This window comes from Gracilinanus agilis, chromosome 3, assembly GCF_016433145.1.
Source record: "Gracilinanus agilis isolate LMUSP501 chromosome 3, AgileGrace, whole genome shotgun sequence".
NCBI lineage: Eukaryota > Metazoa > Chordata > Mammalia > Didelphimorphia > Didelphidae > Gracilinanus > Gracilinanus agilis.
Window position 1 is genome coordinate 625,066,171 of NC_058132.1, and position 12,864 is coordinate 625,079,034.

General features: G+C 39.7%; 1 protein-coding gene across 2 annotated transcripts in view; it reads left to right on the forward strand.

The window, feature by feature from the left end:
* The window catches only part of RHBDD1 (rhomboid domain containing 1), a 126,327-nt gene extending 114,018 nt beyond the window's left edge, over positions 1–12,309 (forward strand). For both annotated transcript variants that reach the window (XM_044670794.1, XM_044670795.1), the window contains one exon: positions 11,049–12,309. In XM_044670794.1, coding sequence (XP_044526729.1) covers positions 11,049–11,143 — 95 coding nt within the window. In that variant the 3' untranslated portion in view covers positions 11,144–12,309. The remainder of the gene's footprint in view (positions 1–11,048) is intronic.
* The last annotated feature ends 555 nt before the right edge of the window (positions 12,310–12,864 follow it).

Genomic DNA, 12,864 nt, shown 5'->3' on the forward strand with positions numbered 1-12,864 from the left:
CCCAACATCAAAGACTAGTCTTTGGCAGTCCCTAAGCCTGGCCCCACCAGGACAGAAGCAGCCAATTCACTTAAGGTTATCAGCCAAGTAATTAAGGGGAAAGAAAAGGGGGGGAAAAAACTTCCCCTGGCAGGAAATGTCAAGTCAATGCTGGAGGCATTGATAGATTTCCAGGATTCATTGCACTAACAACTATCCCCCAGAGTCCTACCCCATGCAAATGAGCATAGGCTTAGACCTAGAAAAGAATTGGGCTGAACCTTTGGATGGACCCCACCACAGAAAAAGTGATATGGAATTAAGAGCAGAATCATTTACCTCAAATCCTTACATTGGGATAGCTGGGAGAAAGATACAAAGAGGAAAGATTTTTGGAAGAGATTTGGAATAAAAAAGTCTTTTGAGAATATTTAGAAATACTTTAAATTCAGAAACTATCGATTTTTTTAAAAATGTAAATAAATAATAAATCATTTGTTAAATCAATAATCAATCAATCAAGACTCAGTAAAGGTACTGTGGTGGCAGGGGTTGGAGGGCAAGAGTGAGATTAGGGTTTGGGGTATGCTATTAGATTCTTGCAATGGTAGAGAGGCTGCAAGTAATTCTAGAAAAAAAACTTCAATAACCAGGTACAGTGTAGAACCTCAAACGTTAAGTTCTAGGCCTAGTTCTGAATTATGATTAGTTATTTGGGTTGAGGGGGAGGGGAGGGAGCAAGCTATATATTTATGTATTTCAGTGAACTTTCCCTTAACTTGGCTGTAGAGGAAACCTAATGTGACATAGAAACTGCTGGATGCTGGCAAATAGTCCCTGGGTATCAGACCAACTAGACAATAAACAACCTCATAATATCCAGTGCAGCAGCTTCCGTAGGGCCCATCTGTTTCAAAATAACCCGAATTCTGCTTACTGTGCGAAATGCTTTGTTGACTGGAATTTGTCCTAGTTTCTTTCATTAGCGTTCTCTGTAAGACTTTGCTTCCATCTGCTGGAAGATGGAAATAGTGAGAGTCACTGAAAATGAAATTGTGTGTAGATTAGGCGCCTACTATGTGCAAGGCCTTGGAGATAAAAATAAGAGAGATACAGATGGAGGAAGGGGAGAGAGAAACAGTGAGGGAGAAAGAGAGAGGAGGTAGGGGAAAGGAAGGAAAGAGGAAGGGAAGGAGACAGACAGAAAGAACAAATGAGAACACTGATCTTTTGCCCTCAAGGAGTTTGCAGTTAGTTTTGTAAGCTAGGACTTGTACAGGATGGTTGATGGTAAAGAGTAGAAATAGAAAAGTAAAGATCCAAGCAAAGGGAGTAATCTTGGGAAGAGGGAGAGATGTGGATTTAGGGAAGGATCATAAACTAATGAGAAGAGATTTCAGATGTCATCAAAACCAGAGATGTCAAACATTCCCAAGTATGGCCATAACTAGATTAAAATGTAATTGAGGAATATTTAACAAAAAACAAAAATCAACAAAAATACTAGAAAATGTACATAACATTGCATTTTTTTCCTCTATTTTTAAAGCCCTTATTTTTCTGTCTTAGTAACAACTCTAAGACAGAAGGACAAGCAAGGGTTAGGCTTACCCAGGGTCACACAGCTAGGAAGTGTCTGAGACCAGATTTGAACCTATGTCCTCCCAATTCCTAGCCTGGTGTTCTATCCACTGTGTCTGCTAGCTGACCCGATAATGTTGCATTTTTAAAACTAAGCTGGTATATGGCCAGCAGAGATCCTTCTGTCCAGGCTAGTGACTCCCATTTTGATTTGAGTTTGACCACACTGATTTTAGAGGGGAAGAAACTGAAGCTTATGGAAATTGCCTCTTTGATCTTAAAGCTCTCTAAAAAAGAAAACCTTGAGCTTTACCTACTGAGGCAGAACTGACAGCCCTGAAGAAGATATGAATGTGTGAGTGAGTATGTGATGGGGAGGTCATTATAAGCATATTATGTACCTTGGGAATGATTATGAATCATGGAAGACTAGGGTTCTTAGGTTGGTTGGTTAAAGTATTTATAGCATAGTTTTTATATGTAAAGTATATGTAAACATAGTTTACATAGTGTAAAATAGTTTTACACACATCTCATTTAATTCTTATTACAATCTTAGATGATAGGTTCTATAGGCATTATTTCTCCCCTTTTACAGAGAGGGAAACTGAGGCTCAGAGATATTCAGCACCTTTGCCCAGGGTCACACAGCTATAAAATGTCAAAGACAGGATTTGAAACCAGGGTTCTTCAACATCAGTTTCTTTTTCTTTTTCTATTGTAAAATTTGCTTGTAACTTGCATTTCCTTTAGTCTTCCAAATCATGCCTTTTATTCTTTTGGAGATTATTCCCGGATCACTTTTTAATTGGGAGAAATTTATAGGCCAAAAGAATCCCAATGGGGAAAGGCAGTCTTTTGAAGCTTGTGGCCTCTTTGCAACTTACCAACTCACCAGGTGTGATTGACTCATCAATGTTGGACCATTGACCAAAGACACTCTTTTGATAGGACAAGCAAACGTTGGGACTTCCCCAATTGCTGATTGACCTAGTCCCTTACCCAGAGAACCATTAGAAATGCAAATCAACTTCAGCTTTCAGACCCTCTTCAGAAACCATTACCCCAAATACATATTATCTCCCTTTGCTAAAACTAGTATGGCAGTAAATTTTTAAAAAGATGTAAACAAGTTGATTAAATTAGAGGAAAACTCCAGGACCCTACATTTAGAAAATACTTTTCTTTTTTTGCTCCCAGAAGTATGGGATTATTTTTCCTGCTGAAAATGTACTTGTCTATAAAATAACAAAGTGTTCAGGCCTTGGCCTGCTTTTAACAGTGGGGATCCATTGTCCACTTCTCTACCCAAGCAATATTAACACCAAAAATGCTCATTCTAATCTTAATAGCACCAAATATTGCTGGAGCTCTCAAAATAGATGGAAAGACTTAGGGAGTCATAAAATGTCATGTAGTGTTGAGAGAAATCTTAAAGGGTTTCTGGTATAACCTCCTCATTTTATAGATTAAGAGACAGAGGCCAAGAGAGAGAAAGTTATCTGAATAATAGCACTTACCTCCCAGCATTGTGGGAGCCAGAAATGAGATAACATCTGTAGAGGGTCAGCTATGGAAATTTTATTACTGGATGTTCTCTAAGCTACTACCTAGTTTGAAAGTGGGGAGGGGAGGCCCCAGAATGATTGATTTAGTCACCTTAATCATCAAATCGTTCTTTTAAGACAAATGTGAGTAAGACAAGAAGTGATTAACTAAAAAGCCAGTGGCCATGGCTTGGCTTCTGTGGGGATTTCTTCTTTTCAACCTTTGTCCCCAGTTCTAGAAATCAACGGTATGATGATTTTACAAATTTAGGAGATAGAGTTGAATGTGTTCCCTTATTTTTCTTTTAGGTATTCTTCACCTAGACTCTGTAAATTTTTGTTGATATTATTTCAATAACAGTATTTCAAGATACTTGTTTTCCTTTGCAATCCCAATTATTTTATTTTATGCATTTAAAAACATTATTCTGAGAAAGGAGTCTGTAGACTTCATCATACACTACCGTGAAGAGTTAAAATGAACACAAAGTCCTTTGCAAAACTTAAGCTCTATAAATGTAGGCTATTGTTGTTGTTGTTGTTATAATATTTTATTAATGATGATAATAAATATATAATAGTTATTTTATTATATTTGTTCATTTTAGTTTTATAAATTAATTACAATATTAATTATAATAGTTATTTTATTATATTTGTTCATTTTAGTTTTATAAATTAATTACATTTTATTCTATTAAAGTATTATCATACTATTTTTAAGGAGTCTATGACACAAAAAAAGATTAAGAACCCCTGAATTCTAAATGATTATCCCTTTGTCATTTATAATGATGTGTCAGTACACATGATTATGGGTTCCTTTTGAGTGAGACAAGATGTATTAAATGTATAAAATCATGCTTATTGAGCTTTTCAAGAAATGAGTGTCTCTTACTGTTACCAAAAATTTCCCTTTCCTTCTCAAAAATGTCAGATTTATGATTGGTCCCAAGTTCTCGTGTTGACTTTTTTTTAGTCAGTGAATTAAAAAATTTAACACTCAACCCTTCAGGGAGCTTTTTTTTTTTTTTTTTTTTAATTTTTCTTTGCAATCCATGGAATGAGAGAGAGAGAGAGAGAGAGAGAGAGAGAGAGTGTGTTGATCATCCACTGCCCTTACTTGACAATAGCAACCCCAAAGGATGGTGGTGATTTATGCGGATGCTTGTCTAGGAAAAAAAAAGGCATTAAAGCTGCCTCATTTGAGGGGAAGGTGTAATGCCCTCTGATCTCATTTTAGTAGGATTTCTCTGATCGGTGCAGAGCTATCATCAGGTCATAGATGAACACTGTGACTCCTAGCCAGTGAAATACCCGAGCAGTGAGTGGAATGGAAACTTGTCAGCTTCTAAATCTGCTTGCTCTTTTTAGCAATTCTTATCAGAATGAAATTGCCTCTGCCCCTTGGAAGGAGAATGCGAAGGTCGGTCGCTGAATTATACAGCATCTTTGATAAAGTACTAGGAGCAGATGGAATGAGTCAGTAGATCTTACTGTCCAACTTCCAGCGGGATGATTGAGCTCAATCATCTTAATCTGGGCTAGTGTTCCTGAGATCCTTCAAAGCAGACTCCATTCTTCTCCAAGTCAGGCTGGATTCCCAACCCTGCATTTTACACGGGTCTGTCACTGAACTTTGTTAAGTTATTTCAATCATGCCTGACTCTTTGTGACCTGTATTTGGGGTTTTCTTGAAAAAGATACTAGAGACATTTGCCATTTCCTTCTCCAGCTCATTAGACAGATAAGGAAACTGAGGCAGGTGACTTGCCCAGGGTCACACAACTAGGACTCTTCTGAGACCAAATTTGAGCCCGTGAGCTTCTTCTGAAATTTTTCTGGCTCTCATTCCAGTGAGCCACTTAGCTAATTCCATTTTGGTGTATTTTAATGAAAAACAACCCTTAAAAAAACAATAACTGAAAATCTTTGGAACATTGCTAGGCTCCGTCTTCTCAGCCTGTTTTTAATGGGGCCCAGTATACTGCTAATAGTGACACCATCTATTCTAGCTGAAGCTACCTTTCCTGGTTTTTCTCAGTTAAAATGTTTCTCACATTAAAATGTTGATCAGAGAGTTTATTTAACAAGGTCTGGTTCTAGAATCCTGTGAGAAAATGTCTAAATTCCTCACATCCCCCTACCCCTTACCCCAAGTCCATCTCTAAAGAATCCCATGCATCACAGAGGAAGAAAGTTGGATCCTGGAGTGTTGGTGAATGAAGTAGACAAAGGAGGAGGAGATAAAAAGGGGGCAAGATGGAAGCCTCCAACCTCTTCAGCACCTAGCAGCCACTTGGAAAACAGTGTTGATGGACTGACAAAGGAGGCTCCCAAGAAACAAGGTGTTGACAGACTGATTGACATCAAATTTACAGGGAAAGCAGGAGGGGTCAAAATTCAACTAAGAATTTTCAAAGCAAGAGAAGGAAAGCAGAAAACCCATCAGTGCCAGGGTATGAGATAATCCAGACTCCACACGTCATATGTAGAACTAGAGAGCTTTGGGTAAGAGTGTTCAAGAGTAGGTTTCTCAGGAACCCAAGAAAATGCTGAGGTGAAGGTCTAAAGGGTTTAATCAACTACCTCAAGCATAGAAATAACCCCCTGGAGAACAAAGGACCCTGTATGATGAGATAAAGTATTACTCTGCATTGATGGGACTGAATTAAACTAAATAGATAGTTTCAACTTTTGGATATTGGAATCTCAAAAATAGATTGCCTTTGAATTCTGTTACCCTCTATTCATTTAATCCTTATAACTATTGAGACCCTTCTTGTATGCTTTTTTCCCATATTTGTTCCTTCCAAGCAACGTAGGTATCATTAGCCCCATTTTACAGATAATGAAATTGAGGCTCAAGCATAATCTCAGAGAGACTTGTTCATGGTCAAAAGGCTCTTAGATGGCAGAGCTGATGGGCAGTTAGGTGGCTTAGTGGAATGAGAGCCAGGCTTAGAGACCTGTGATTCCAGGTTCAAATTTGGCTTCAGATACGTCCTAGTGGTGTGATTCTGGCAAAGTCACTTAACATCAGTTGCCTAGTCTTTACCACTCAGAAGATGGCAAAGCTGAAACTAGACCCAGGTCTTTCTTGAATACAGGATCATAGATTTAGAGTGGCAAGAAACAAGCAGTCAGATAAGTACTGAGCTTAGAGTCAGGAAATGCTGTGTTCAAATCCTAGCTCAGATATTTACTAGTTATGGGATCCTGGGCAAGGTTCTTAAGAACTCATTCTATGTAAGATGGTAAATCACAGGAAAAAGTTATTTTTTTCTCTCTTTTTCTTTCCTCCCTCCCTCCCTCCCTTCCTTTCTTCCTTCTTCTCTACCTTCCTTCCTACCTTTCTTCCTTCCTTCTTTTCCTTTTCTTCCGCCTTTCCTCTGTCCCTTCCTCCCTCCCTCCCTCCCTTCTTTCCTTCCTTTCTTCCTTCCTTCCTTTCTTTCTTCCTTTTCTTCTCTTCCTCCTTTCTTCCTTCCCTTCCTCCCTTTCTCCCTTTTTCCCTTCTTTCCTTCCTTCCTACCTTCTTTCCTTCCTTCCCTCCCTCCTTCCTTCCTTCCTTTCTTTTTTTCTTCCTTCCTCCTTCCTTTCCTCTTTTCTTCCTTTACCTTATGCTGGATTCTAAAAATCAATTAGAATGACAAGGTAGATAGAGAAATAGCCTTGGAATCAAACATGGTCCAAGTGCTGCCTGACATATACTAGCGGTGTGATCATGAACAAACCATTTAACTCCTCATTGGCTCTCTTTAAAAGCCACCCTTTGAGAAGAGAAGATTCAGATGAGATAGAGTTTCCATACCAAGAGTTCCCATACCACTGAAATCAGAGGTCCAAGATTTTTTTTTAATGATGATGGCCAGCCTATTTCATATTTTTTTTTCATGTCAGTTGAAAAAGAACAGTCCACTCTCTGCTTTCTGTACACAGGATGGATCTGTCTGCCCTTTTGACTTGTTACACGTCTTGCTTTTGTACTATAGTGTATCCTTGGGGCATTTCTTCTGTCCAGTTTCCAGTCTCCTTCAGTGTTAGACATGTCACTCCCAATCACAGTTTTCTTCTTCTTCTTCAGCCATCCCCATGATACCATCATCCTTTGGACCCCTGGAGTGTCGGTATCTCTACAGTCTGCCCTTTTGTCCTGATAGAGCCTTCCCAGTTCAGGAAAATATTTGGTTTTGTGCCCTTTCTTTGAAGAGTAAGCTGGAGGAAAGGCCAGAGTACAGTGTGGGCCCCTCTGGGACCTTGCAGTCGACTTCAGCTTGCATGAACTCATTCCCTGCGGCTCTCTGAAGTGAGGTTGCCACGTTGAGCTTGCTTCTGAATCTGCTCACAGCCAGTTACGAGTTTCATGGACATCTGGAATGGGTTGCCACATGTTGAACCACAATCACCAGCGCAATTGAAAATATTTAGTTGTTGTCGTTATTAAAAGCAACTGTTAGAAAAGTCAGCAGAAGGAGAATCTGGACGACATCACACAAAAGAGTGTCCATATGGAATAACAAAGGATGTTGACTGTACCATTTGCAGGTGTATCTGGAACTTTTGAACTTTTAATAATCATCCCCCAAAGAGGAGGGGCCAGTCTATAAAATAGAATTTCCTAGAGTATAATAAGCTCCGGAGGGGAGGGACCAAAATTTTCATCTTCAGATTCTTCCCCATCCCTATAGCAGTCTTTTCTGTACCTAGAGAAGCTAGCCCAGCCTATCCTGACTTGAACCTTTGATTTGGGGAGAATTTATTCCAGACAATTTAGAGAAAGGAGAGGGAAGATGCAATGACTTGACATTTTATGGGGGAATTTGGTCCAAGGGGGATACTAGGCTGTCTTGAATGAATCGGGGAGAAAGATTTACAGATTGAACTTGGAGAATGAAGACGGTTTTAATGTCCAGAATGAAGTGAACAATAGATAGACAGATAGATGGAGAGACAGATAGATGAATGGATGGATGCATAGATAGATGATAGATAGATAGATAGATAGATAGATAGATAGATAGATAGATAGATAGATAGATAGATAGATAGATGGATGGATGGATGGATGGATGGATGGTGAGATAGATGGATAGATAGATAGATGGATAGTGAGATAGATAGATAGATAGATAGATAGATAGATAGATAGATAGATGATAGATGGATAGACGGACAGACAGATGGATGGATGGTGAGATAGATGGATAAATGGATGGTTAGATAGATGGATGGATGGATGGATGGATATTTTAAAAATCCCTCTATATCTATTTCTGTGTGTTTATATCTATATTCATCCATCCATCCATCTATCTATATCTGTCTGTCTGTCTGTCTATCTATCTATCTAGATATAGATACAGATATAAAATATCCCAGTGTACTCTGCCCTCAATGAGACATCTTGACCAAGGACATATAGGGTTAGTTCTGGGCATCACATTTCTTGAAAAATTTGGACAAAATGGGAGTACATCCAGAAGAGAATTCCAAAAATAGTGAAGGACATGGAGGACCTCTCCTACAAGAGTCTGTTGAAGGAACTGTGCATATTTAACCTAGAGAAGAGGAGCTCAGAGTGAACATGGCAGTTGCCTTTAGGTATTTGAAGGGTTGTCACAGAGAGATGGTGATGAAGATGATGGTGGAGATTATGTCGATGATGAAGATAATAGTGATAATGATGGTGATAAAAATGATGGCATTTATCAAGGATGTTCCAAAAGTCAATGAAATTTTAAACTAAAGTTACACTTTTGAGACATCCTGCATAACACATTGTTTGCAAAATACATACAAGTATTATCTCAAAATGTTATCCTCACAGTCCTACCCCAGGAGGTAAATACTATTGTTATACCCGTATTATAGAGGGAAAAACCAAGGTAGACAAAGGTTGTGGTCACATAGCTAGGAAGTATCTGAGGCTAAATTTTAATTCAGGTACCCCAGCTTTCCAAACATGGTGCTCTAACCACTGCACCATCTTGCTACTTTTCACTTGTTCTTCTGGGTCCCATGGTTAGAATAAGTAGGCGAAAGTGACAGAAAGGTAGATTGAGGGTTAATGTAAAAAAGGATTCTTTCAATGATTAAGGCTATCCAAAAGTTTAATGGGCTGCCTTTGGAGGGAGTGGACCTGTCCCCCCCAACTCCCTCTTATTGAAGGCTTCCTTTTTTTAACCCTTACCTTCCATCTTGGAGTCAATACTGTGTATTGGCTCTAAGGCAGAAGAGTGGTAAGGGTAGGCAATGGGGGTCAAGTGACTTGCCCAGGGTCACACAGCTGGGAAGTGTCTGAGGCCAGATTTGAACCTAGGACCTCCCATCTCTAGGCCTGTATGAAGGCTTCCTTTTAAAGAGTGGCTGGGTGGCTACTTTTTGGGAATGTTGTTGAGGGCATGTTTCTCCCTGGCACTGATTTTGGTCTATAAAATCTCTTCCAACAGAAGTCCTTGAATGCCAAGCTGAGGAGCTCAGACATTCTATAGCAATGAAAAGTTGCCTGGCTTTCTGCTCCATTTACTTAGAAAATGGTCCTGTTTTTGTTATTCTAGCCTTTATGTGATTGTTAGCCCCTGGAAAAGATGGAGGTCATTTTATTAGATTAGAGGGTTAGCTCCTTAATGGAAGGGGACCATCTGTACCCCTCTCGTAGCACCTGGTGCAACACTCCCGACACGACAACGAGGACCTTGTAAGTGATGCTACCTGAGGATCTCTGCCAAGGGCTGAACCGCCCTGAGTCTCCGAAAGCTCTTTTGTTACCTCTTTGGGAGGGAGCCCGTCTTTCCAGTTATTATTTTAGCAATGAAAAAGACCACGTGATCCCTTTCAAACATCCTGCTTGCCTTTCTCATTTGCCAGCCTGAATGTACTGATCAATACCTGAGTGCAGCATCCCAGCATATGGTCCAGAGTCCCCTGTGGGTCCTCGTGCAATCCAAGCAGATAGAGTTCAAGCCAGCAAGAAGGGGTAGGGAAAGCCAACAGGGAGGAAAAAGAGGGTGATAGAGAAGGAAGATGAGGAGACAGAGGAGATACCAGGCATAGGCTTTGGGGAAAGACATGTATTTCTGCCCCAAAAGCTTTGAGACTTGTCTGTTAATAACAGCTCAAAATAAATACCCTTATGCCAGAGATAGTATAATTTTCTGGCATTTACAGATATTTTTAAAAACATTTTTAAAATCCTATTTTAAATCTCACTGTCTACTCCCTGGACACAGATATAGTTGTGAAATATTTGACTACTTTGAGGGGCAGCTGAGTGGCTCAGTGGATTGAGAGTCAGACCCAGGGATGGGAGGTCCTGGGTTCAAATCTGGCATCGGACACTTCCTAACTGTGTGACCCTGGGCAAGTCCCTTAACCCCCATTGCCTATCCCTTACCACTCTTCTGCCTTGGAACCAATATATAGTATTGATTCCAAGATGGAAGGTAAGGGTTTAAAAAAAAAAAAAGAAATATTTAACTACTTTGTTCTGTCTACTCCTGGTTACTGGAACCTTGTGCAGGTGCCATTTGACAAATCATACTCTAAGATATCTGACCCTTCCACCTTGTCTGTCCAGCCTGAAGTGCCTCCGTGGTACAATGGCTAGCACCCTAGAATTAGAGTTAGGAAAGACTGAGTTCAGATCCTTCATCAGACACTGACTAGTGTGACCCCGGCATTCTCTGGGGGGGCCTCAATTTCCTCATCTGTAAAACAACATTTGGACTTGATGGCTTTAGGGTCATGATAAGCTAACCAACCCCCCATTCAGATTCATCTTCCAAAGCTTTTGTTGTTGCTGTTGTTTTTTATATGAAGATGGCACCAAAGTAGCATAACAGCAAGTTTCAGTATCCAGGGTTGTTCACTGAATGATAAATAACCAGGGACAGCCTAGAGGTCATCTGAGTCTCACTTTGATTTTTTTTTTTTTAATTACAGTTGGTGTTAACAATGGCCCCCCACCCTATGGCTTCAACATTTCTCCAGAAGATGAAATGAGAAGAAAAAGACTAAACAGATTTGACCGTCACTGAAATTACCCAACATCTCACGAATCATCCGTCCAGTCTCCTAAATGCCCCCCATCTTATTCACTCCAAAAACCTCTGGTTTGCTCTGAGGAAAACCAAAACACTCTTCTTTAAGCATTCCCTCACCTTGAGCGACTCATTCAATGGACCTTGCAAATTTGGAGACCCAGCCATGCTCATCTGACTCTTCAAATCCAGGATAAACCAAATACCACTGCCAGGAGACCACCTTCAGGACTCTGGTGGAACCAAATGGAACCACTCTGACTGCAGATCTCTCATTCTCTCCAGGCGTCCTTGGATCCATGATGGAGTGTGGCGTTCACATTTTTATTCCTTTCCTCGCGTGTTGCTATTGTTTTAACAGCACATTTCATTGAAAAGCACTCAGGAAGAATTTGGGGACAGAGAAGCATATATTAACCATTATAAGAGACCAGCATTTACATATATATGTATTTGCATACATATATATGCTTCTATATGCATATATATATATATCAGCTCTGCCTCCGGTATAAATCTTTGTAAGTTATCTGAATGCCTTCAGAGAAATGATAGTTGAAAAGTCCTTCTTAGAGCAAATGTGACCTTGTGAAATAAAAACACTCCCAAGTCAGGCGCTCTAACAGAGTCCACGTTCAGGTGTCTTGATTGTCACCCACAGCACATGCTTGGGGATGTCTGCCAGTTAACAGCATCTCCATTTTTAAGCCGCCCTAGTGCTAGTTCAGAGACAAAGTCAGAATAACACCGACATCTTCTTAGAGTTGGTCTTCATGAACGTTGGAAGCATCGTTTATGGTTTTCTCCAAAGGGAACTTTAATTTTCCCATTTGGTTTTAATCATGGCGTCTTCATGCTAGACTAAGACACAGTAAAGACTTATCGGCTCAGTAGTGGGACGTAGTGGGAGAGCACGCAAGTCTGGTGCCAAGAGGCAGGAAGGCATGGTGGATGGACGTGAGGGCTCAGAGACAGGAAGGCTGGAGTTTGAATCGTGCCTGCCATACTTTTACATTTCAGTAGGGTGGATGTCCCTGTGGAATGTAAACTCTTTGAGGGTAAAGACAGACATTTTTGGACTTTTCATCCTCAGTGCCTACCGCAGTGCCTGGCACATAGTAGTTTTGGGGTTTTTTTTAACCCTTACCTTCCATCTTAGAATCAATACTGTGTATTGGTTCCAAGGTAGAAGAGTGGTAAGAGCTAGACAATGGGGGTTAAGTGACTTGCCCAGGGTCACTTAACACAGCTAGGCACATAGTAGAGTTTTAATAAATGTTTATTAAATGAATTGGATGACATTAAATAGATGTATGCACATGGATAACTTACTCTCTAAGCTTATATTCTTTTCTGTAAAATAATGATACCTTTTGTATAATTATCCTAAAATCTACTCTTTATTAAATTAATATTAATAAACTATGGAAACGAAGAACCTAGAGTTAGTAATTTAATTTTAACACTTTTGTACCTCTCTCACAAGGCTGTTGTGAAGTTAAAATGATGACTGTAAAGTACTTTGTAAGCTTTAATGTGCTACTAAATCTTTTATTATTTTAACCTCTGACAGAGCAATAGATGGTCAGTTCAATTCCTTTATCCTTTATACACACACACATTAAAGTTAAGAATAGAGTCTGCTCCCAATATTAGTTATAATGTGCCTTAGTTTTATATAATCTTTTCAACTCAGAAAAGGAGTCTAATCACTATAC